Source organism: Pantherophis guttatus, chromosome 4 (genome assembly GCF_059756535.1).
Source record: "Pantherophis guttatus breed Tessera chromosome 4, ASM5975653v1, whole genome shotgun sequence".
Lineage (NCBI taxonomy): Eukaryota > Metazoa > Chordata > Lepidosauria > Squamata > Colubridae > Pantherophis > Pantherophis guttatus.
In genome coordinates, this window is record NC_142066.1 from 65359825 (window position 1) to 65385794 (window position 25970).

A 25970-nucleotide genomic window follows, 5' to 3' on the forward strand; every position below is an offset into this window, starting at 1 on the left:
GTGCTAAGCTCAGTGGCTAAGGCACTGAGCTTGTCGATCAAAAGGTCGGCAATTCAGCGGTTCAAATCCCTGGTGCTGCGTAACTGAGTGAGCTCCCATTACTTGTCCCAGCTTCTGCCAACCTAGCAGTTCGAAAGCACGTAAAAAATGCAAGTAGAAAAATAGGGACCACCTTTGGTGGGAAGGTAATAGCGTTCTGTGTGCCTTTAGCATTTAGTCATGCTGGCCACATGATCACGGAGACGTCTTCAGACAGCGCTGGCTCTTCGACTCTGAAATGGAGATGAGCACTGCCCCCTAGAGTCCGGAACAACTAGCACATATGTGTGAGGGGAACCTTTACCTTTATCTTTTAAACTAAGCCAAGAACTGCCAAGATACACTCAGCATATCAGCTGCCTCACTAGAGATAAGAACATGTTAGATAACTACTACTCAACATTAAAAGATGCTTATCGCTCTCTACTATAAGCGGCTATGTGCCACTCTGATCATTGTATGATTCCCCTTGTACCTGTTTATAGACGGAGACTTAAAACTATAAAACCCATGGTTAAAACAGTGAAGTCTTGGACTGAGGAGGCAAAGTTAAAGCTACAGGCTTGCCTCAACTGCACGGACTGGAGCGTTTTCGAAGCTGACTCAGCAGACCTGGATGAACTCACTGATACCCTAACATCATAAGTTAGTTTTTGTGAGGACTTATGTGGGCTGACCAAAAGCTTGCATATATACAGTAACAATAAACCATGGTTCACAGCTAAGCTCAACCAGCTATATTGTGCCAAAGAGGAAGCCTACAGGAAAGGATGTAAAATGTTGTCCAATCAAGTCAGAAATGTATTAATAAGTGAGATCAGGGCAGCAAAGAGAAGCTACTCTGAAAAGTTGAGGAATCAGTTCTTAGCAAATGAATCAGCACATATGTGGAAAAGACTGAAAAATATCATTGTCCACAGCAGACCTCCCTCCCTTACTGAAAGGAATCGGCAACTGGTAGATGACCTGAATACGTTCTATTTTAGGTTCGAGACGAGATAATTGTCACCTATCGCTACCATCTCAGATACACCAACAATAGCCAATTCTCCTATACCTGATATCCCTCTGGGCCTGCCACCTCTGGTGATCCTAGAAAAAGAAGTGTGAGGTCTATTTCACCGACAAAAGACTGGAAAAGCATTGGACCCAGAGAAAATACAGGTAATCCTCAAATTACAAGTGTAATAGAGATTGCCAATTATATTTGTAACCTGAGAATTTGTTAATTGGATCATGTTAAATTAATGTGATCCCTCTCCGTTTTCTCCAATGCATTCATTAATCAGATAAGTAGGTCATTAAGGGCACACGAGATATCTCAGGGTGGGAAGAGCATAGGGGGCCTAGTGCTGGAACAGACCCCTGCTTCCGATCATCAAAGACGTTCTCCCACCCACTGAGATATCTCATACTCCCTTGGAGTTCCCATATTTGCTTCCCCCCATACTGCTCTGCAGGCACTGGGCCTGTGAAGACTCACTTATCTTTTGAAGAACTCCATGATCAAGCAAGCTGTCTCCTCTTTATCCTCTTTGCTGCACAATTTTCATGGCAGTGCGGTTTCTTTGCTGATTGCAGCACTCCAAAAGTGGAGCGCCGAGAGCACAGGCAGAATGGGATATGCGTGCCCTGGTAACCTTGCCTGATTCACTGAGGTTGCTTGTGCAGACCACCTTATCCACTTTTAGAGCACCGGGTAACCACAATGAATCTGAAGGAGCTTGAATTCACGCTCCTTTGGGCCTTCCTCCTCCACACCAAAAGCTTTTGCAAAAGGGACAGAAGGAATTTTAGAATCAGGAAGGGACCTTAGAGGTCTTCTAGTCCAGGGGGCATGGTTATGGCCGTGGTGGTGTGAGGACGTTTTCTCCACTTCGCAGGGCATTTTACGGAAGATAAATATGGATTAAAGTGTTTGAAATGCACCGATAAGAGCCAAAATTTTATAAATTGTATCGGAAGAGCTACTGGCCCAGCAGACTGACTTTGGAATCGGTAGGTCACCCTGAACCACTCGAATTTTGAAGCCTTTCATAGCGTGGGAAAGTGGAAGGAGTGAGGGGTGACCAGATAGGCAGTCGCGATTGTGTATTTGGAGCAAATAGCTGCCTTTTGTTCTCATTATTATCGCGATCTGTGTTTGTTTTTGCTGTGGGGTAAAGGCACGGAACATCAAAAGACCGGTGGAAAGGGGGTTTTTTTGGGAAGAATATGTGAATTTTAAGTTGATCTTTTGTTTGTGAAAGTGCCTGAGTCGAAGCGGCAAAACGCATTTCTGGGCAGTGCCTTCCAACGGATGTTAGGTTTTTTTTTTTAAAGGAAATTACGCAAGCTGAATTGAGAACTATAAACTTTTATTGTTGGCCCTTTTGAGTGTAATAATAAGCTGTCTCAGCTTCAATTAGGAATTGCTGTCCCTTAATCTTCATTAAAGACCCTCTTGGCAAAAGTGGACAATTAAAAACTTATTAAAAAATGGCGACCCAACAATCTTTAGAAATGCAACAAGTTGCTGTGGCCTTAACTAAAATTGGTGAAAAGATATCAGGACTGTCAGATAGTATGGATAATATGATATTGGAAATTAAAAGAATGAAGCAAGAAATGAATGAAAATTTTGCAAAGCAAACAGTAGAAATGACAACAATTAAAGATGAAATTGAGCAGATTCATGCACATGATGTAAAGATAGATCGGCAAATGGGAGAAATCTTTTTTTAAAAATGAACAACAAGATAAAAAAATTGTCTTTTGGAAGAAGAAGCAAGGAAATATAATTTGATTATTCGAGGAATTCAAGAAGAAAAAGTGGACATTCTCCATAATGAGGGAAACGGCTGTCACCTTGGGGTCGACAGTTCCATGCAGCTTGTGACCGAGTCTACGAATTTGCATAGCTCCACCCCCTTACTCCAGTGTTTCGACTCGGTCTATGCTGGCCGGTCGTGTCTCCCAGTATAGCCGTTTCCATTTCTGATTTGTTCGACTGGTTTTTTTTCTGGATCTGGTTTAATTTGGCATAATTTGGACTCTTTCTTCGTTCCTGTTCCTTTTTTTGCCTTTTTTGGCTCGTTTTCAACTTCAACGAAACGAATTCGCCGCATTCGCGCTCCCCTCAACCATCGGGTTGAGCGCGGTGGTGTTTTTTCACGCGCTTTCGCCCCGGCTCAAGTCATGGGGTAAGCGGGGCGGCGCTCCTTTTTCTTTCAATTAATTTGAATTTTTGGCCAACATGTTGGGCGCTAGACAGATCGCTATTCGACCTTGGGTCTGCGATCCATATTTGAGACACTGAGGTTCGGACTCTCTAATAACTTTCTCTGGCCGCTTTGACAGCCGTTTGGCTGGCGGCGTGTGTCTCTGATTCTCAAGCTGGGCTTGTAAAGCGCTCTGGACGATCGCGGTAATAGCCTTTGAGCTAGCGATCTTACACCTTCGCCGCCTGAAACTTTTTTTGTGGATTGTCCCTTCACCTTAGTGGCAACAGCCTGTTTTGTGTCAACGTTTGTCTCCGGTGGCCATTTTGCATAAGTCTTTGATCTCCAACATGGCGGCTAGGCAGCAATCAGGCTCGACTAATAAGAGGCCTGCTCAAGACGATCCTTTAGAGGGTCCTTCATCCAAACATCATAGAGCCAAAAGGGCCAAGTGTGACAAGCCAAGCGCTGCTACTGTGGCTGCGCCCTCAAAGGATGAACAGCGTCGCCACAAAGCGATGGAGAAAGCTTTTCATAAAGCACAGGCACAAGTGGGCCAAACTGTTCCCACGGAACCAGTTGCTCAATCGAGAGCTCGTTCTCCTGCTCCTTCTCTGTCAGCCAGCTCAGTTCGAGAACTCTCTCCAGATGGCTCGTTCTCAGCAGAACCTCGTCTGTTGCCAGGATCTGAGCCCCTATTTCGAACCTTACCTGCGGTTCAGCCTGCCGTTGCAGAAGTGGTACAAGATACGGCCCATTACGACCCATCTCCTCTGCTGCCTCCTGCTGGTTCTGCACCTCTGGTTCCGGAGGCCTTTGAGCTTATGCTGACCAGGGCCCTTAGGCAGAGCCTTGCCCAATGCCTCCAACAGGGACTTCCTGCCCCGGATCCTCCGGTTTCCCAACATCAACAACCGGATCGAGCTGTGGATTCCGTATCAGAGCAGCACCTAGCCGAGTCCATTGCATCTGCAGACCAGGCCTCCCTTGCGGACTTGGATGAGGTTCCTGATTCGGCGCTCTCTGATGATGATGGTCTAGTTCCTGACCAGACTCCCTTTGTTGGCCTTTTTAAACCGCAACTCTTTAGATCTTTATTGCGTAAGGCCATTGTGACTACTTGTTTGGGCACAGTTTCTTCCGCTGAAGCTTCCACTTCTACACCAGATCCGGCTTCTGCTGTTTTCGCGGAGCCCACGGTTGACCCTGAGACTATTCCTGCGCCAAAGCTCTTCTTAGATGTTCTTCAGCGACAGTGGGTTCTCCCGGGAGCTGGTCCCAGCCCCAACAGTCTTGACAAAAGGCTCTACAATTCGGCTCCTGCTTTTTCGGATCTGCTGCAACCTCCATCCGTGGACGCTCCTATCGTGGCTCTCTGCAATTCTTCTCATCCGACAGGACCACCGGAGGACTTCTTGCGCCCTGAGGATCACAGAGCGGAGAAGACCCTGCTCAAGGGCCACCAGGCGGCTGCCTGGTCCATCAAGGCTTCGCCCTCGGCTTCGTTCTTCAACAGGGCCGCACTGTTGTGGATCAAACAACTTCAGGACCATCTGCCACCTTCAGATTCCCGTTCCCGGCAAGACCTGAACAAAATCTCGGCGGCCCTGAAATATTCGGCAGACGCCACCCTTAATGCCACCCGTTTCGCAGTTAAGGCTCTCAGTTCCAATGTGACATTGTATCGTCTTCTGTGGCTGTGCAATTGGAATGCCGACATGCGGAGCAAGTGGCAATTAGTCTCATCGTCTTACTCTGCAGGATCCTTGTTCGGGCCCCCGTTGGAACCTCTTCTCGTGGAGACTAGGGATCGTCGTAAGATCCTTCCCTCGGTTTCCAGGCATGCAGATTCTCGCTTCTCAGCTCTTTCCTGGCCTCAGTCCTTTCGTCCTCCCGAATCTGGCTCTTACCAGCACCGTTACCAATGTTCCTTTCCTGCCAGATCCCAGACCCAGGATGCCCAGGTTAGACAAGGGAATAGATTCTTTCCTAAACAATCCTTCCGGGGGGGGGCAGGGGTCGTTTCCAACGTAGATCCTGCTAATTCGGCTCCTATTGGGGGGGGGCGCTTGTCCCTTTTTCTCTCTCAATGGGAGGTTTCTACTTCTGATTCCTGAGTCCTATCTACCATCAAGTCGGGTCTTTATTTAGAGTTCCTTTCCTCTCCTCCTTCTGTTTTTCTTCCTTGCCCCGTTTCCTGGGATGTCACTAAGAGGGCTTTGGTTTCTTCAGCTATCTCCCACCTTTTGGACATTAGAGCTGTCCAGAAGGTCCCTCGGGATCAGTGGGGCCAGGGGTTCTACTCACGTTTGTTTCTTGTTAAGAAGTCCGCGGGGGGTTGGCGTCCCATCTTGGATTTGAAAGCTTTGAACCGGTACATTACTTACCGCTGGTTCAAAATGCACTCTCTTTCCACCATTCTGGAGTGCATTCGCCCTGGGGATTTTCTATCCTCTATAGATTTAACCGAGGCATACCTGCACATTCGTATTGCTCCCCTTCATTGTCAGTATCTCCGTTTTTGTTTTATGGGTCAACATTACCAGTACCGGGCCCTTCCCTTCCCGGGGCTGTCCTCGGCCCCGAGGGTTTTCACTAAAGTCATGGCTGCCCTCATTGGATATATTTGGACCCTTTCTATACGTTTGCAGTTTTATTTAGATGACATTTTAGTGCTGTCTCCGTCCCTCCTTTCTGCCCAGCGGGATTTGGTTTCTGTACTTTCCATTTTGCAGGCTCATGGCTTCTCGATTAATTGGGCCAAGAGTCAGCTTAATCCTTGTTCCCGCATTATCCACTTGGGGGCTTCTATAGACACGGTTTCTTCCATAGTTTCCCTCTCCCCTGACCGCCAGGTCAGTCTTTCCTCTATGGCCTCTGAGTGTTTGGTGGAGGGTTCTGGCACGGCACTAAAGCTGTCCCGTTTGTTGGGCAAAATAGTCTCCACTTTTGGAATAGTTCCCTGGTCTCAATTACACAGCAGACAGCTCCAGTGGTTTCTGCTCTCTCTCCAACGGGCCGGCCGCAGTTCCTCGCTCATCCGCCTTCGGTTGCCCCCGCAAGTTTCTGCTTCTCTTCGATGGTGGACTTCGGAAGCCATTGCTCAAGGCAGCTTCTTTCGCGAGCCTCACCGCCTGTATCTGGTAACCGATGCCAGTCTTCTGGGTTGGGGGGGCCCATCTTCTTCAACACCAGGCCCAGGGCCTTTGGACGGTGCAGGAGCATCGAAACAACATCAATTTTTTGGAACTGCGAGCTGTCCGTCTGGCGCTCCTTCATTTTCAGCATCTCGTGGAGGGCAAGGATGTGCTTGTCCTAATGGACAATATATCTACGAAGGCCCACCTCAACAGGCAAGGGGGCACTCGCTCCCGGTTACTGCTAGCGGAGTCTCTACATCTGGACCTCTGGGCCGAACGTCACCTCCGGTCCCTCAGGGCAGACTACATCTCGGGGGCCTTGAACGTTCAGGCGGATGCCCTCAGTCACCACGTTCTGGATCCAGGAGAATGGAGCATTCCGCAGTCCCTGTTTCAGGAAATCGTGACCAGGTTTGGGACTCCTGTTGTCAATTTATTCGCCGCCTCCTCGAACCACCGGGTTCCCCGGTTCTTCTCCCGCTACCTGGATCCTCGGGCAGAGGCCACGAACGCCCTCTGCAGCCCCTGGCCGTCCGACCTCCTCTACGCGTTCCTGCCCCTGCTCCTCCTGGCGAAGGTGATTCGGAAGTTTCTCGAGGAGAAAGCAGAACTGATCCTTCTTGCTCCGCACTGGCCCTGACAACCGTGGTACCCTGACCTTCGCTCCCTCTCAGTGGCTCCTCCCTGGCGCTTTCCTCGTGCCTCCATCTCTCTCTCCCAGGGAGCTCTCCAGCATCCGGACCCGTCGAGCCTCCAGTTAACCGCTTGGAGGCTGAGCGGTGCCTCCTAACTGACGCCTGTGTTCCTCCTCGGGTCATTTCCCGAGGAGGCTGCCCATTGCGATTCGACGTCGCGCATTTACGAGGCTACCTGGGCCGCGTTTTCCGCCTGGTGTGGTCGCAAGGGAGTTGATCCCGTGACTGCCTCTGTCATTACGGTCCTGTCTTTTCTGCTGGACGGATTTGACGCGGGGTTGACTCCTTCTACTCTGCGACGTCAAGTGGCTGCCCTCTCCACGGTCTTAACCTGTGGCACTAAGGACTCCCTCGCCCGTCATCCGCTCATCAGAACCTTCATGCGGGGGGTGACTAATTTGCGTTCTCCAGTGGTCCACCGGTTCCCTACATGGAATCTGAACTCCGTTCTTAGGGCCCTTACTGTCTCCCCCTTTGAGCCCCTCCGGGAGGTTTCTCTCCGTTTTCTGTCATTCAAAGTGTCGTTCTTGGTGGCGATTACTTCGGCTCGTCGTATTTCCGAGTTAGGGGCACTCTCCATTCGCCAGGACCTTTGTATTTTCCACAAGGACAGAGTAGTCCTCCGCCTTGACCCTGCTTTCCTGCCCAAAGTGAATTCCCTTTTTCATCGAGCTCAAGAACTGGTCCTCCCTAACTTCTGCCCTCGTCCTTCTCATCACCTCGAAAGATCCTGGCATACTCTGGACGTACGACGAGCCCTCTGCATCTATATTTCTTGGACTAGTTCATTCCGTAAATCAGAAGCACTGTTTGTCTCGTTCCAGTCGAACTCGATTAGTACATGGGTCTCGAGTCCTACCCTGGGCCGTTGGATACGGGCCACCATCGCGACTGCTTACCAGCGTCTCCATCTTCCGGTTCCTCCTCGGATTACGGCTCATTCAACCCGGAGTGCAGCAACTTCGGCAGCCTGGGCCACCAGGGCCCCGTTAGAAGAGGTGTGCCGAGTGGCCACCTGGACTTCTCTCATGCCGTTCATCAGACACTACCGTGTGGATGCCTTTGCCTCATCAGACGCTGCTTTCGGCCGTTGGGTTTTACAGGCAGTACATCATCCCTGACTTCGGCTGATCCGTTGTTTTCTATCTCCCGCCCTGGAGGACATTCAGCTCTGGTATGTCCCCAAGGTGACAGCCATTTCCCTCATTACGGAGAATGGACGTTGGTCTTACCTGATACATCCGTTCTCATTGTAGGGAAACGGATGTCACGCCCTCCCTATTGGGTACACGGGGTGGGAGGTGTACTAATTCTTTCTCGTTTTAGGGAGACACGTCTGTCTACGTCATCGCCCTCGCCGAAACACTGGAGTAAGGGGGCGGAGCTATGCAAATTCATAGACTCGGTCACAAGCTGCATGGAACTGTCAACCCCAAGGTGACATCCATTTCCCTACAACGAGAACGGACGTATCAGGTAAGACCAACATCCAATTTGAAACGAGTTTTAAAATGGCTCAATGACCTGGATACACAAATCACATTTACAGCAACAAATCTGGCAAGTGTTTTTAGAATTGGGTATAAAAGACAAAATGGCTTAAATAGAAATGTACTTGTCAGATTTGCAAATCTTAGTGACAAACTGGAAGTGACGGTGAAAGTGAGAGAGATGGGTGAAGCTTTGCAATTTGAGGAGAAAATTATTCAAGTCTTTCCGGATATATCAAGAGAAGAAAGAGCGTGGAGATTTTTTTTGAAGCCAATTACAAAGGTTCTGAGAGACAATGGAATTAAATATAACTGGAGGCCACCACAGCAACTAATTTTTTTTTATAAAGGAAGAATGCAAATAATTACTTTGGAAACAGATGCAGTGTCATACTTACATGAACTTGGATTGATTGTAAAGTATGAGGACATAACAGAGATAAAAGATCAAATGCTTAAGATGGGTGGAACATATGCACAAACATCAACACCAGAAGAAAAAGGGGCTGCTGGAGGACAAGACCCTAAAGGATTAAAGCGGAAGGAAATCTCACTTGTGATGGTTGAACAAAAGAAAAGTCGTGATGATATAATGGGAGATGGAGCGGATAAGAAATTGAAGGATCTTGAAAAAGAATTGCAGGAAGCTGAGTGCGGGGAAAAGTTACCACCCTTTTCTCTGAGAGATGAATTTAAGTAGACTACCCAAAAGAAGTGACCCGACCATTAGCACGTCCCCTCTCCCCCACTCTCTTTATAGAGGCGGAAACCAATTGAGGATGTGGGGGATGAAGATTGTTTGTTATTTAATGTTTGATGTGTCTTTTGTCCTTTTTTATTTTTTATTTTTATTTTTTTTTTCTTGTATGTTGAATGTTGTTTGGAATGTGGGAGATTGGTGTTGGGATCTGGGCACAGAAAGGAAGAGGAGGGGAAAGGATTAAAAAAGTTACAGTTTAAATGGGTTTAATAAAAATAATGACATGGAATGTGATGGGTACAGGGAATCAGATCAAGAGAAGACGATTGTAATTTAAAATTAAAAGAAATTTACCAGATACATTATTTTTGCAAGAAACACATCAGAAATCTGAAGGCTCAAATAAAATGTATATAAAGGGTATGCAAATTTATGAAAAATCTTTTGGAACTTCAAAAGCTAGAGGACTTGCAACATTGATATCAGATAGGGTATATTTTGAAAAAGAACAAGTAATTGTGGATGATGAAGGAAGATATGTAATAATTGTGGGAAATATTAATGAGGAAAAAGTGACACTGGTTAATTTATATCTACCGAATGAGAAGCAAAAAGAATTTCTTGAAAAAATAACTAAAATTTTGGAAATTGAAAGTGTAGGGAAAGTAATTGTGGCTGGGGACTTTAATTTAATTAGAGACAAAATAGATAGTACTAACCCCACTCGTTGTGGAGGAGCAAATAAAATGGGGACCTTAAATAAATGGATGTTTCGAAACGGCGTGGTGGATGCCTGGAGAGAAGTGAAAGGAACTGAAAGAGTGTACACTTTTTACTCTAAGATACATAATACATATTCAAGAATTGACTATATCTTAGTTTCTAAAGATTTGTTGAATAATGTGGATAAGATAGATGTGGGAATTTTTAAGGATTCTGATCATGCAGAAGTTACGATGGAAATAGATTTTAATTTTGAGAAAAAAGGAAGTTGTTGGAGATATGATGAAAAACTGTATAAAAATGAGGAGGATAAAAAATGGATATTTAAAAAATGGGAAGAATGTTGGAGATTGAATGACAATGGAGAGGTTAAATTTGAAATTGTTTGGGATGCGATGAAAGCAATGTTTAGAGGGGAAAGTATCAAGTTATCAAGCAGAAAATATAAAAATTATAAAAATAAAATTGAAAAAGATAAAAGCCAGATTAAGGAATTGGAGAATCAATTTTTGCTTACTAAAGAAATTTTTTGGGGGGAGGAACTAAATTTGCTAAAAAATAAATTGATAGAAGAGGATATAGAATTGGTAAAAAAGAATATGAGATATTCAAATAGGAATTTTTTTTGAATTTAGTAATAAAAACTCTAAGTTATTGGCAAGGATGGCGAAAAATAAAAGAGAGAAGAGAGAAATTGGAGCCTTGATAGATGATAAGGGTATAAGATGCTATAAAAAATTAGAAAAATGTGAAGTGGTCAGGAACTTTTTTCAAAATTTATATTCGAAAAAATTAATTGATCCGGAGAAACTGAGAAGTTATTTAGAAAAACATGTTGTGAAAATTGACCAAACATGTAAAGACTTGATGGAAGAAGATATAACACAAGACGAGATTAATGGAGTAATACAAAAAATAAAATTAGGGAAAGCTCCAGGTGAAGATGGATTACCTGCTGAGTTTTATAAAGAATTTAAGGAAATAATAATACCAAAATTGCAAAAATTATTTAATGGAATTTTACATGGTGGAGAAGTTCCGTTGTCATGGAATAGAACGGTGATATCTATAATCCCTAAACCAGATAAAGACTTAGAAAGGATCCATCTCTTTAATCAATCAAGATGCAAAGATATTGGGACTTCCGGTGGCTCCGTGGACGTCGAGGACAGTCTCCATTGACCGCCAGCCGTGCGATCCGTTAAAACCACCCTGACAGCGCTAAACTGCTGTCCGGCGGTTTGAAAAAACTCTCCTTCAGGAAAAGAAGGAGAGGAGAGCCGGAAGGGGTGGGTAGAGCTCCCTGAAAGCTCCTGGATTAATGCCAGGGGCTCGGAGGGTGAGAGCTCCCCAGTTCAGCCCTCCCAACGCTCCGGATCCGTGGTGTCTCTGCTAGTCAGAGCCAGACGTCGCGTCCAATTCTGCCGGCAAACAGTGAGTTTTAATGAGTACTAAAGAGGCAGACAGAGCGGAAGCAAGTGGGCAAGCATTTTAAAAGAAACAGAGCTTAACTCCGCGTATACATTGTTGCAAACGGAACTTTCTTGAGCTGGAGGCTGGAGAGGAAGCCTTTGTTATGGGCGGAATGGAAAGTGAAAGTTAAAGGGAAACTGCTTGTTTAGAGCTTTCCACTTGAAGAGAAAATTGCTAGGGACTGAGAAAAGATTGGAGGGAGGATTAACTATTTTGAAAAACTTTGAAATAAATATTGCAAGACTGTTTACAAGACTTTGTGGCTGTAAAAGGAATAATACATTTTAAAATAAAATGGCTGCTAAACAAGTAAAGCAACCAACTTCTAAAGGGGGAGGAGGTTCCCCTGTAGTGACTCAAAAGCAACAACTTCACAAGATCTTAAAGAATTTATAATGGGTGCCCTGAACAATCAGGCAGTAATGATGAAAGAATTTTCGGAGGAGTTAAAGAAAATTAAAGATGTGGTGGAAGAAAAACACGATGCAATAAGAGATGACATTGTTTTTGCAGTTTCAGGACTGGCTAATCATATGTTAAAGATTGAGGAGAGAGTACGGGAAGTTGATGAAGCTAATTTGGAGTTAGCAACTAAATTAGGAGAGGTTATGATAAAAACAGAGAAAGTGGATGATGAGACTGAGAGGCTTGAAAGAAAAGAGTGGTGAAAACTTAAAAGACATTTGTGTCAATGCTCTAGCAGAGATGATTTCAGAAAGGCCAGAAGATGTGGCAATTCAAACTGACAAAATCTACAGGGTTAATTCCTGGCTGGCAAAACAAAGGCAGCTGCCAAGAGATGTGGTGATTTATTTTACAACAAGGAGAATTAGAAATGATATCTTGCAAGCTTCTTACAAAAATAAGATTCAAGTGGATGGACAGGAGTTGGTGGTTTTGAAGGGGAGGGCAAGTACAAACCTATGCTCAAGCTGTAGCTGGAGGATCTAACCTGGAAGAAGATTTATTGTTGAGTGGGGTCCACCACCAACCCTTGAGCTATTAAAGAAGATAGAGATGCCAAGAGAACAACGACTGACAAGAGCTACTTACAAACAGCAATTGACACAACAGCCCCAAGATCTAACCCAAGAAGTCCCAAAAACACAAGCAGTGGGAGGAGCTAGGCCGAAGACCAAAATGGCGGAGGAGGTTCAGCTGATGCTCTCAAAGCTTGGAGGGCCTAGAGATGGCAAATAAATTTTTATTTTGGAACGTTAACGGCTTAAATTCTCCACAAAAAAGAAAGAAAATATTTCACTACTTGAAGCAATTTCAGAATGATGTTATTTGTTTGCAAGAAACGCATATTAAATTCTCAGATCAAAAATACTTGATAAATTCGAAATTAGGTACACATTTTGTGGCATCAGCACCAGAGAAGAAAAATGGCTTAGCTATATATATTAAAAGAGGCCTATCGGCCAATTTAATTGAGGCTGATGCTCAAGGTAGATATATTGCAATTGAACTAACAACACAGAATGGGAAGTTGCTTGTAAGTGGAATATATGCACCTAACCAACAGCAAGATATTTTTTTTAAATTTTTACATACTAAAATACTACAATGGGATTACAGATCTCTACTTTTAATGGGTGATTGGAATGGAGTAATAAATACTCAGAAAGACAAGAAAAGTTTATCCAAGATATCTATGCGTGCTAAGCTGCCTAAATCTTTTTTTGATATTTTGGAGGATATGGAGCTGAGAGACATTTGGCGAGAAAGGAATGTATTGGAAAGTGATTTTTTTTTTTTCAGATAGACATCAATCCTTTTCTAGGATTGACTTTATATTAACTACAAATGATCTTTTTTCTAGGGTGAAGAAGACGAAGATATGTCCAAGAACGTTAACTGATCATAGTCCGGTTTGGGTGGAATTAGAACAGGAAAGAGGGGAAAGGAGGTCTTGGAGGTTAAATGAAAATTTATTTAGATATGAAGATAATTTGAATGAACTTAAAAAACAAATGAAAGAATTTTTTGTTAACAATATGAATAAAGATACCTCTATGGAAATGGTATGGGATGCAAGTAAGGCTTATATGAGGGGAATATTAATTTTCCTGAACAATAAATAAAGATCAAAACAACAAAGCAGACGGAAAGAGATAGAGAAGGAAATAAAAAAGAAAAAACAATTGCTTATAACTAATCCAGGAGATAAAAAGGCAAAAGATATGATAAATATTTTAAGAGAGCAATTTAATATGTTACTGGCTGGGCAAGTAGCAACCAGTATACAATATGCTAGACATAATACATTCTGTAACGCCAATAAACCTGGGAGAGGACTGGCTTACACGATGAGGAAAAAGCAAAAATCACGTACTATAGATAAGATAGAATTTAGAGGTAAGGAGATTTATCAACAAAATTTAATTTAAAAGGCTTTTTTGGATTTCTATACAAAGTTATATGCTAAAGACTCAATCCAAGATGTTGATATTGATAAATATTTAAAGATAGATATTCCTGAATTAACGCTGGAACAGAGAGAAAGATTGAACCAGCCAATAACTTGTGAGGAAATTGCTGGGGTAATTAAACAATTAAAAATAGGTAAGGCTCCGGGAACAGACAGATTAACAGCTGTTTATTACAAACATTTACAATCTGAAATGTTAGAACCACTTAAAATTCTATTTAACAAAATACAGGTAGGGGGAGGAGTACCACCCACTTGGAAAACGGCTTTTGTCTCACTAATTCCAAAGGAGGATCAAAATTGTATTAAACCTGAGAATTTTAGGCCAATTTCACTCTTGAATACCGACTATAAGATTTTTGCTAAAATATTAGCTAATAGATTAATGCCAGTTATGCAACAAATAATTCATAATGATCAATCAGGGTTCATAAAAGGGAGACAAATGAAATACAATGTTAGACAAATTGTAAACTTACTGGAATATTTGGAAAAAAACAACCAAGTCCCTGCAGCGTTTATATTTTTGGATGCAGAGAAGGCATTCGATCGTTTGAACTGGCAATTTTTGTTCAAAATAATAGAGAAAATGCATTTTGGGGAGTATTTTACACAATCAATTAGAGCGACATACCAGCAGCAAACAGCACAAATAATAGTTAATGGAGGTCTAACAGAGGTTTTTAGAATTGAGAAAGGAACAAGGCAGGGATGTCCTCTGTCCCCATTGTTATTTATCTTGACTTTGGAAGTGCTACTGAATAAGATATGTGACTCAGAAAAATTGAAGGGTATTGTAATCAGACATCAAGATTATAGATTAAGAGCATTTGCAGATGACTTGGTTGTTACCCTATCTCAACCCATAGACTCGGTTCCATATATATTGGATATAATTGATCAATATGGGAAAGTATCAGGATTTAAAGTCAATTCATATAAGACAAAGATGATAACCAAAAATATGTCTGTACCTGAAAGAGATGAACTAGGAAGAATAACGGGGTTTGAAATAGTTAAAAAGGTTAAATATTTAGGAGTGTATATAGCAGCTTCAAATACAAAATTATACAAAAATAACTATGAAGATCTCTGGCAGCAGGTACAGAAGGATATGGAGAATTGGAAAAAATTACAGTTGTCTTTATTGGGAAGAATTGCAGCAATTAAAATGAATGTGTTACCCAGATTTCTATTCTTGTTCCAAATGATACCAGTGCTTAAGAAAGATGAAAATTTGAGAGAATGGCAGAAAGGCGTTAATACTTTTATTTGGGCTGGGAAAAAAACCAGAATAAAGATGAAAATTATACAAGATACACGTGAAAGGGGTGGTCTTAAAATGCCTAATTTAAGATTATATTATGAAGCAGCGGTCTTATCACAAATTAGTGACTGGTTTAATTTAACTGAGGGGAGAATGTTGAATCTGGAAGGTTATGATTTACTATATGGATGGCATGCTTATTTGTTATATGATAAAAAAGTGGATAAAGTATTTAAGGCCCATATACTTAGAAATGCTTTGTTGAGGGTTTGGAAAAAATATCAATATAAGTTAAATTATAAGATATCTGTATGGGCAAATCCTAGACATGCAAATAGAAAATCTAAATATAGAACAAAAACAGGAGGTGATTACCTATAAAGAGCTTCTTGTTATGGAAAGGGGTGTATTATATTTGAAATCTTTAGATACATTGAGAGAAGAAGGTATAATTTACACATGGTTTCAGTATGGTCAGCTTCAAGCTAGATGGAAGGAAGACCAAAAAACTGGTTTTGTGCAAAATGAGGAAAATTTGGTAAAACAAATTAGAGATCAAAAACAAATGCATATCAAAAGGTTGTATAATGCTTTATTGGAAATAGATTCTGAGACGGAACTGGTTAAAGATTGCATGATTAAATGGGCACAAAATTTTCAAGAGCCAGTGATGGAGACTTGGGAAAAGATTTGGATTAGATATGTGAAATTTACACAAGCACAAAATTTAAGAGAAAACTTTTAGAAAATGTTTTATAGATGGCACTTAGATCCCAAAAAACTATCATGTATGTATCCTAATGTGCAAGCTAAATGTTGGAGATGTGATTGTGATGATGCAACTTATTATCATATATGGTGGACTTGTAAAAAAGTCAAAGCATTCTGGATAAAGATTTGGTGGGTGATGCAGAATATTTAAAAAAAAAAGATTGAAATTTACTCCGCACTTGTTTCTGCTGGGTATAACTACGGACTGTACAGTTGTAGAGACTAAACTGATCCTGAACTTAATAACAGCAGCAAGATTGTTGATAGCACAACACTGGAAGAAGGACTTTTTGCCTATTATTGATACTTGGATACTGAAAGTAACTAACTTAGCTGAAATGGCTAAAATTTCAGCATACTCCAGAGCTGGAGCTCTGGATCGAGTCGTGCCTTTGCGGCCTCTGACCCGGCGCCGATCTCACCTGGCTCCTTGGTTTACTGAGGAGCTGAGGGAGATGAAGCGCCGGAAAAGATGCCTAGAGAGTAGTTGGAGGGCCAGTCGCACTGAATCTGACCGGACACTGGTAAGATCTCATATTAAGAATTACCTAGTGGCGATAAAAGCAGCGAAATGTACTCATCTTGCTGCTCTTATTGCGTCATCAGATAACCGCCCGGCCGCCCTGTTTAGGGTGACCCGCTCCCTGCTCCACCAGGAAGCGAGGGAGGACCCCTTGGAGGGGAGAGCCGAGGATTTTGTTCAGTATCTGTATGACAAAATCACTCAGATTCGGGAAGATCTGGACTCTGACTGGGTAGATCCAGTGGGGATGACAGAGGCAGGTCCTGAGAATGTTATCTGGGATGAGTTTGACTCTGTGACCCCTGAGGACGTGGACAGGATTCTGGGTAGACTGAATGCGACCACATGTTTGTTGGACCCGTGCCCCTCCTGGTTAGTGCTGGCTTCCCGGGAGGTGACGCGAGGCTGGCTCCAGGGGATTATAAATGCTTCATTGAGTGAGGGTGTCTTTCCCGCTGCCTTGAAAGAGGCGGTGGTGAGACCTCTCCTCAAGAAGCCTTCCCTGGACCCGGCAATATTGGCTAATTATCGTCCAGTCTCCAACCTTCGCTTTGTTGCGAAGGTTGTTGAGAGTGTGGTGGCACGACAGTTTCCCCGGTACCTGGATGAAACGACGTATCTAGATCCATTCCAGTCGGGCTTCAGGCCTGGGTACAGCACGGAAACGGCATTGGTCGCGTTGGTGGATGATCTCTGGAGGGCTCGGGACAGAGGTTGTTCCTCTATCCTGGTCCTATTAGATCTCTCAGCGGCTTTTGATACCATCGACCATGGTATCATGCTGCACCGGTTGGGGGGGTTGGGGGTGGGAGGCACCGTACTACGGTGGTTCTCCTCCTTTCTCTCCGACCGGTCGCAGTCTGTGTTGACAGGGGGGCAGAGGTCGACCCCGAGGCCCCTTATATGTGGGGTGCCACAAGGATCGGTCCTCTCGCCCCTTTTGTTCAACATTTATGTGAAGCCGTTGGGCGAGATCATCCGTGGTTTCGGGGTGGAGTACCATCAGTACGCTGACGACACCCAGCTGTACATCTCCACCCCAGACCACCCCAACGATGCCCTTGAAGTGATGTCCCGGTGCCTGGAGGCCGTACGGATCTGGATGGGGAGAAACAGGCTCAGACTCAACCCATCCAAGACCGAGTGGCTGTGGTTTCCGACATCCCGATATAGTCAGCTGGTGCCATCGCTGACTATTGGGGGCGAAGTATTGGCCCCCACGGAGAGGGCTCGCAACTTGGGTGTCCTCCTGGATTCACGGCTGTCTTTAGAAGAGCACTTGACGGCCGTGACCGGGAGGATTTTTCATCAGGTTCGCCTGATTCGCCAGTTGCGTCCCTTTCTGGATCGGGACTCGTTACGCACGGTCACTCATGCCCTCGTCACCTCCCGTCTGGACTATTGTAACGCTCTCTACATGGGGCTCCCCTTGAGGAGCACTCGGAGGCTCCAACTGGCGCAGAGTGCGGCCGCGCGGGTGGTGATGGGACCGACGTGGCGCTCCCATGTAACGCCTCTCCTGCGCGAGCTGCACTGGCTCCCGGTGGTCTTCCGAGTGCGCTTCAAGGTTTTGGTCATCACCTTTAGAGCGCTCCATGGCTTAGGACCTGGTTATCTACGGGACCGCCTGCTACCACCAATAGCCTCCCACCGACCAGTACGCTCCCATAGAGAGGGGCTCCTCCGGGTGCCGTCGGCCAAACAATGTCGACTGGCGGCCCCCAGGGGGAGAGCCTTCTCTGTGGGGGCACCTACTATCTGGAACGAGCTCCCCCCCGAGATACGGAGGATTCCGGATCTGCGTACCTTCCGTCGCACGCTGAAGACGTTCCTATTCCAGCAAGCCGGCCTGACCTAAACTTCTCCTCTTTTAAATGGGAATTTTAAATTTGGTTTTAAATTATTGGGGTTTTAAATATGGTTCAGCCAAATTTATCTAACTTGTTTTATTTCTATTTTAAATTTTGTATTTATATGTTTTATTTCATGGCTGTTCACCGCCCTGAGTCCTTCGGGAGTAGGGCGGTATACAAATCTAATAAACAAACAAACAAACAAACAAACATACTTGAAGGATCATACACAAGAAAGATATATACTGGATTGGAGAAGATGGATTGATTATATTCAAAATAAGTATCAGACTAAAAAATACCAAATAGCTTATGAATGAATCTTTAATTTTATAAGCGTTATATGAGTGATTTTAGAAGTATTATATCCAAGAAGCATGATTTTATCTATGGGGGGGGTTAAGAATTTTTTTTTAAGAGGGTGTTAGTTTAATGGATAGTTAAGCAATTTAGTTTATTGTTAAAAGTTAACTGAAATACCTTGTGTTCTGCTCTGGGAAGTTGGGGAGGGGGAGGGGGGGTTGGGTGGGAGGGTTGTGGGAAAATTGTGTTTTTTCTCTATTAAAACTTTTTCAATAAAAAAAAAAAGATGCAAAGATATTTACCGCCATTATAAGTAATAGATTAAGTAGATTTATAGATAGATATATAAGTTATAACCAAGTAGGCTTTGTGAAGGGTAGATACATGAGTGATATTGTCAGAAGAGTATTAAATATTATAGATGTTGCTGAATATAATGCTGATAAAATAGGTATAGTATCATTAGATATTTTTAAAGCTTTTGACTCTGTACAATGGGAAACTATTAAAACAATTGTTGAGGTACTAGGTTTTGGTAATAAGTTTATACATGTTATTTCAAAACTGTATCAAAAAAGTAATGCAAGAGTGAAGGTGAACGGAAGGTTGACAGAAGAGATAAGATTGGAAGCAGGTACGAGACAAGGATGTCCCCTGTCTCCAACATTATTTTTATTAGTTATGGAAATTTTGACTAAAATGATAGAAAAAGATGAAGAATTGGAAGGGTATAAGGGATATAAGATAAATCTGTATGTGGATGATACTTTGATTATTTTGAAAGATATAGAGAAAGATTTGAAAAAGATACATAAGCATTTGGAAGAATTTGAGGAAATGACAGGTTTGAAAATAAACTGGTCAAAATCTGAACTATTAATGAATAATAATGGTAAGGAGTGGGAGAATATGCAAGAACAACTTGGGATAAGGATTAAAAATACATTGAAATATTTGGGCATAACACTTTCATTCAAAGTTAAAGAAATGAAAAAACTAAATTATGACGTGGTGATGAATGAAATTGAGAAAAAGATAGATAAATATAAAATGATAAAGTTGTCTTGGTTTGGTAGAATTGCAACGTGTAAGATGATGTTGTTGCCAAAGTTTAATTTTTTATTTGAGATGTTACCGTTAAACTTGACAGAGAAAGATATTGAAGGATATCAGAAGAAATTGAATAAATTTTGCAATGGTGGGAAAAGACCTAGATTAGTGAAGAAAATGTGGTATCAAAATCAAAAGGAAGGTGGATTAGGAATCCCTAAACTACTCAATTATTATTGGGCTTATGCTATTCGGACTGTGGTAAAAATATTTAAAGGTGAAAATAGCCATTGGAGAGATTTAGAATTAAAAGACATCAAGAGATTTGGCTCAACATGGTTTTTAGATAAAGCAAAATCAAAATGTGTAATTAATAGCTATTGGTTAAAGGGACTGAGTAAAATTTGGAATAAATTTGTTAAAATTTTAATTCCAGATATAATTTTTTTAGGGAAGACAATTGAAAATTGGCCAATTAAAACTAATATAAGTCGTGATAGGGTAATGGAAGATGAAAATATATAAATTATAATAGATTGGTTAAAAACTTCAGAAAATGAAAGGAGGAAAAAAGAAATCATTGAAAAATTGGGTTTAGGCTGGTTTGAAAAAATACAGATAGAAAAATGGACTAAGAAAGTAAGGGACAATTGTTCGATAAGTAGAAGTAAAACTGAATTTGAACATTTAGTATTCCAAATTATGAAAGATGAAATTAGGCTAAAGGGACTCATTAGTAAGATATATAAGATTATAAATTTTGATGGAAAACCACAAAGGGTGATGAAGATGAATTGGGAAAAAGAACTTAATATTAAAATATCAGATTTAGATTGGAATGTGAATTGGAAGAGTAGAATTATGAAGACTTTATCTGTAAGGATTAAAGAGCATAATTATAAGGTTGGTTGGAAATGGTATTTGACTCCATTAAGATTGTCATTGATGGATAACAAAATTAGTAAACAATGTTGGAGATGTGATATGGAATTAGGGACTTATGAACATATGTGGTACAAATGTGATAAAGTTAAAAAGTTTTGGCAACAATTGGAGAAAATGATATTTGAAATGATGGGGAAAGCAATAATATTGAGACCAGAAACTATATTACTGTTGACAATTAAGGAAATAGAACCAACAAAATATGAGAAAGAATTGATTAGAATTATGATTATAATGGGTAGAATTATAATAGCCAGATATTGGAAATTAGATGTGAATTTTAGAATAGAAGAATGGTATTGTGAAATGTGGAAATTAGCTTTAAACGACAAAATGATATTAAAATTAGAAATGGTGACTATAAAGAAGATATTTTCTGGAAAATTTGGAAACCATTCGTGGACTATGCACTGGGAAAATTGGATGCTTCGGCACCTGTACCCCGAGAACGTGGATTTTGGCGATCATGAGGATATATCCGAAGAACCAAATCTTCCTTTCTTATGTATAGCACAGGGTGAAGTATTGTATATGTTGTTTGTAATGTTATTTTAATAATAAAAATTATTTTTTTAAAAAATCAATATCCTTGGGATGGTACAAGGCAATAGAATGAAATTTGCAACTGCCAAAATTAAAATTAATTTTGTTAATCAAAAAAAAAAAAAAAAAGGTCTTCTAGTCCAGCGCCCTGCTCAGGCAGAAGGTCCTATACCATTTCAGACAATCTCTTCTTAAAAACTCTAGTGATGAAGCACCCACAATCTCTGAAGGCAAGATATTTAATTGTCCTTCCTGTTAGGAAGTTTCTCCTTAATTCCAGGTTGATTCTCTCCTTGATTAGTTTCTATCCATTGTTTCTTGTCCTGCCCTCTGGTGCTTTGGAAAATAAATTGACCCCCTCCTCTTTGTGGCAGCTTCTCAAATAGTGGAATACTGTTATCATGTCCTCTCCTAGTTTTTTTCTCTAGACTAGCCAAACCCAAACCCTACATATGTTCTTCATATGTTTTAGTTTCCAGGCCTTTAATCATCTTAGTTGCTCTTCTTGTCACTTTTTCCAAAGTCTCAACATCTTTTTTCTAATGTGGTGACCAAAACTGGATGCAGTATTCCGGGTGTGGTCATGCTAAGGATTTATAAAGTGGCACTAATGCTTTGTGCGATTTTGATTCTATGCCTTTGTTTATACAATCAAGGATAATATTAGCTTTTTTGGCTGCTGCCGCACACTGCTGACTCATATTTAAGTGATCGTCCACTAGGACAAGGTCCCTCTCACAGTTACTGTTTTTGAGCCAGGTTTCATCTAATCTGTACTTGTACCTTTGGTTTTTCCTGTCTAGCTGTAAAACCTTGCTTTTCTCCACATTAAATTTCATTTTGTTGAATAGGGTCCATTATTCAAGTCTGCCAGGACTTTTTTGGATCCTGAACTTGTCTTCTGGGGTGTTGGCTATTCCTGTCAGCTTAGTGTCATCTGCAAATTTGACACTAAATTCACTTTATATTCCCTCATTTTATGAAAATATTGAAGAGTACCGAGCCTAAGACCGAAACTTACAGTACCCCACTGCTTATTTCCCTCCATATATTGTAGATATAGTACCATTAAGGAGTACTCATTAGTACAGTTTGTCAGCCAGTTAGAAATCCATCTGGTGGTGATGCTGTCTATCCCACATTTTTCTAGCTTACCAAGAAGTAGATTGGGTCTACTTTGTCAAATGCCTTGCTGAAGTCTAAATATACTATGTCCACAACATTTCACATCTACTAATTTAGTCACATTGTTAAAGAATGAAATAAGATTAGTTTGGCATTATCTGTTTTTAAGAAACCCATGCTGGCTACTAGTTATAACTTTATTTGTTTGTAGATGTTTACAGATCTGTTTTTTTATTATCCCCCCCCCTCAGTATTTTCCAGGTACTGATGTTAGGCTGATTAGTCTCCAGTTTCCTAGATCTGTTTTTTCTTCTTCTTCCTTTTTTGAAAAACCACATTAGCTCTTTTCCAATCCTCTGGTAGCTCCAACATTTTAAAAAGACATAATACAATAACACGGTTAGACAGGTGTTCTCTTACCATTTTCTTGCTTATTTTAATTTTTATTTCTAGTTTGTCTTTGATAGTTATTTTTTGGAAGGTTGGGTTAGTGTTTCTTTTTGCGTGAAGATTGATGCAAATAGGTTAAGCAGCTCTCCTTTCTCTCTATTGTCTGTTACTTCCTTGCCATCTTCTCTCTTTAGTGAACCGACTGTTTCCTTGACGTTTTTCTTGTTATTTATATGTTGAAAGAAACTTTTTTAAAATTATCTTTGACTTTTGTTGCTAGTCTTAGTTCATTATGAGTTTTTGCTTTCCTGATTTCATTTTTGCAGATTTGGGGTAGCTGTTGATATTCTGCCTTAGTTATGTGTCCCTCTTTCCATTTTTTGTACTTATCCTTTTTGTCTTTCAGTTCATCACACAGATCTTTTGCAACCATGGTGGTTTCTCTTGGATTTCTAGTTTTTCCTTTTTCAATGGTATTGTGCTGGACTGAGCTTTTATTTTATTATTTTTCAAAGTTTCCCCTCGCTTCTTGAGTTGTTTCCCCCTTCATGAACTTTTGCTTAGGCTTTCTCTGAGTTTGTTAAAATCAACTCTTTTAAATTTTAAAACACTGATTGGATTATATTAAATTCCAGTATGATATGGTCACTCTCACCCAATGTTCCAGCAATTTCAACTCCCTCTATCACTTCTCTATTAGTAAGATTTACGTTCAGTACAGTTTTTCCTCTAGTTCCCTTCTCTACCGTTTGGATGACAAAGTTGTCAGCTAAGTTGGTTAGGAATCTGTTCGATCCCCCACTGCAAAGTTTATCTCCCAGTTGACATCAAGGTTAGTCTCCCATTACTACTATGGTATGTTTCCTACATACATTTATTAATTGATTAACAAAGTTTTCAATTATTTCTTCTCCTTGGTTGCGTGGCTTGTAATAGCAATGTCATTTTATATTGACCCATATGGATTCTGGGAGGTTTTCATCCTGGTTTTCTGTATTTCCGTAGAGATATAGTGATCTTTTATATAATATGCAACTCTGCTTTCTTTTTAGTTTCTTTTGAATAGTTTGTTCCCTAAATTTTGAGCATTAGTGTATAGGCATTTGAGTCCTTAAGGGGTCTTGGGTATGTTTCTTATATCTCTCACTTTGTAACTGGGATTTTCATTATTTCCATCATTCTCTACTTCATTATGTTTTTCTTTTTTATTTCCTTTTTCTCTTTACTTCCTTTCTCCTTATGTGATTGGTTATCTAGTGGTTTTTGCTTGGAATTAGGTTATAAAGGTCATGAAGATTGCCCCTCCCTCCCACACAATTTTAATTTAAAGTTTTCTCAAAAGATGAGCTATTTTTTCCTGAATTTATTCTTTCCAGTTCTTGTGAGGTGCAGTCCATCCCTTGCCAATAGCCCTTCCTGTAGGTAATGCAGACCATGATTTAGGAAGCTGAAATTCTGTTGACAACACCAGTTTTTAAGCCAGTGGTTTGTTTCTAAAATCCTTTGCTCCCTCATTGGATGTTGGCCTTTTGTTGGACGTATAGATAAAAACATCACTTGTGCTCTTACTTCTTTAACTTTCTTCCCTAGCTGTTCGTAATCTCATGTTATTGTTTTCAGATTCATTGTTGTGTCTTTGTTCCCACGTGTAAGAGAAGACAGGTAATAATCCATGGGGTTGATTATATTAGTAAGGTACTTAGTTACATCTTTGATTGTTACTCCAGGGAGACAATATACCTCCCTAGATTGACTGCCCGGTCTGTAGAGTCTAGTTTCTGTTCCCCTAAGAATTGAATTTCCTATCACCAATGTTTGCTTTCCCCCACCCCCTACGGAAGTCTGGAATACTTTTCTTCCTCTCACAGGAATGCTGGGTTGTGCTCTTTTTTAGGAACTATGAATGAATGCTCCTTTGTGAATGTCTGTATATTTTCTTCCAGATGGATGCTCTGAAAGCAATTGTTCAGTTCCAGAGGGGCTTCATTGGAGTGGGCTAGGATAGATAGTAGGGACTTGGTTGTTGTTTTCTTTAAAAGTGACATGTTTGCATAGATCTTGCTCTTTAGCTACATGCGTAGGCTCATTTTTTATGAAAGCTGTTCCTTATTGTGTTCAATTCGAGTGTATCGGTTTTCTTTTATGTTCATATATTGGGTCATCATTACCACACAAGCTTTTCTTCACTTTTAAGTTTTGTTCAGAACAAAAATTAAATATTAGTATTTGCTATTTATTCAATATGTTACCTATCTACTAATCTAACAATACTATTCAAAATTATATTCCCTGAGTTTATATGTTAAACCAGGTGGTATTTTTCTGTTGCTTGTCAATTTATTTTTAGTAGTGTGCCAGATACACTGCATTTGGGCTCACTGTATTACTAGCAGAATACCACAGTGGCAGGAACATGGGAGGTGGGTGGGTAAGTGAACTGGAATTGTCACCACTAACAACATAGACTATCTAATGGCAGGAAAATATTTGGGGAATGACATCTGTATTATTGTATAAGGAAAGAAATAAGGAAAGAGTACACACTCAAGACACTAATTGTGATATAATCTTCTTGAGGATAGGGTATTATGATTTCTAGTGGGATTGGAATTCTGTCTGGAAGTTCTATGCACTAACTGGGAAAAAAAATCAACAAATACATGACACCTAGATCAAAATTAGCAGACAAATTCATAAAATAAAATGGTTCCAATTCTGGTGCAAAATAATTCTATTAAATTACTTCTTTTCTCCAAAGCTTCTTTATCATAAATTTATAAGTCTTTTTACTTACTTCAAAAATGCAAATTGCAAAAGAAACAATTTAATTTACAAATAATAAACAATAAAAACAATTTAATAATAAATCATTCTTCAACATGCTTTCATCAATATTAGCAAAAATTTGGTTTTTGCTGAATTCATTTTGCTTGCATGAAACTAACCCACAAAACTGCTGTATTGGTAATTGCCACACCCCAGCCTAGCACAGTGATGTCTAATCTTTTCAGCACCGAGTGCCAGAAACCAGAAAAGAGCAGTTGGCTGACGCACATGTGTGCGTCAGCCAGCTCCTCTTCCGGGTTCCGTTGCACACATGTGCGCCAGCCAGCTGCTCTCTTCCAGGTTCCGGCTCTCGGTGCCAAAAAGGTTAGCCATCACTGTGCTAGGCTGGGGTATGGCAGTTACCAGATACAGCAATTTTGTGGGTTAGTTTCATGTAAACATGCGCACGATGGAACCAGAACCAGAAAGAAAGCAGCTGTCCAGCACGCATGTGCGTGACAAAACCTGGAAGAGCAGCTG

At 41.2% G+C, this 25970-nt stretch overlaps 2 protein-coding genes across 4 annotated transcripts in view; one reads left to right on the top strand and one right to left on the bottom strand.

Annotated features, from left to right (window-relative positions):
- LOC117664922 (zona pellucida-binding protein 1-like) overlaps positions 1 to 25970 on the bottom strand; it is a 68009-nt gene that overhangs the window by 26613 nt on the left and 15426 nt on the right. The window lies entirely within an intron of this gene.
- On the top strand, positions 1406 to 6083 carry LOC148114138 (uncharacterized). Its single transcript, XM_087894036.1, has one exon. It carries the CDS (start codon positions 3590 to 3592, stop codon positions 5354 to 5356), a length of 1767 nt encoding a protein of 588 aa, XP_087750162.1. The 5' UTR covers positions 1406 to 3589; the 3' UTR covers positions 5357 to 6083.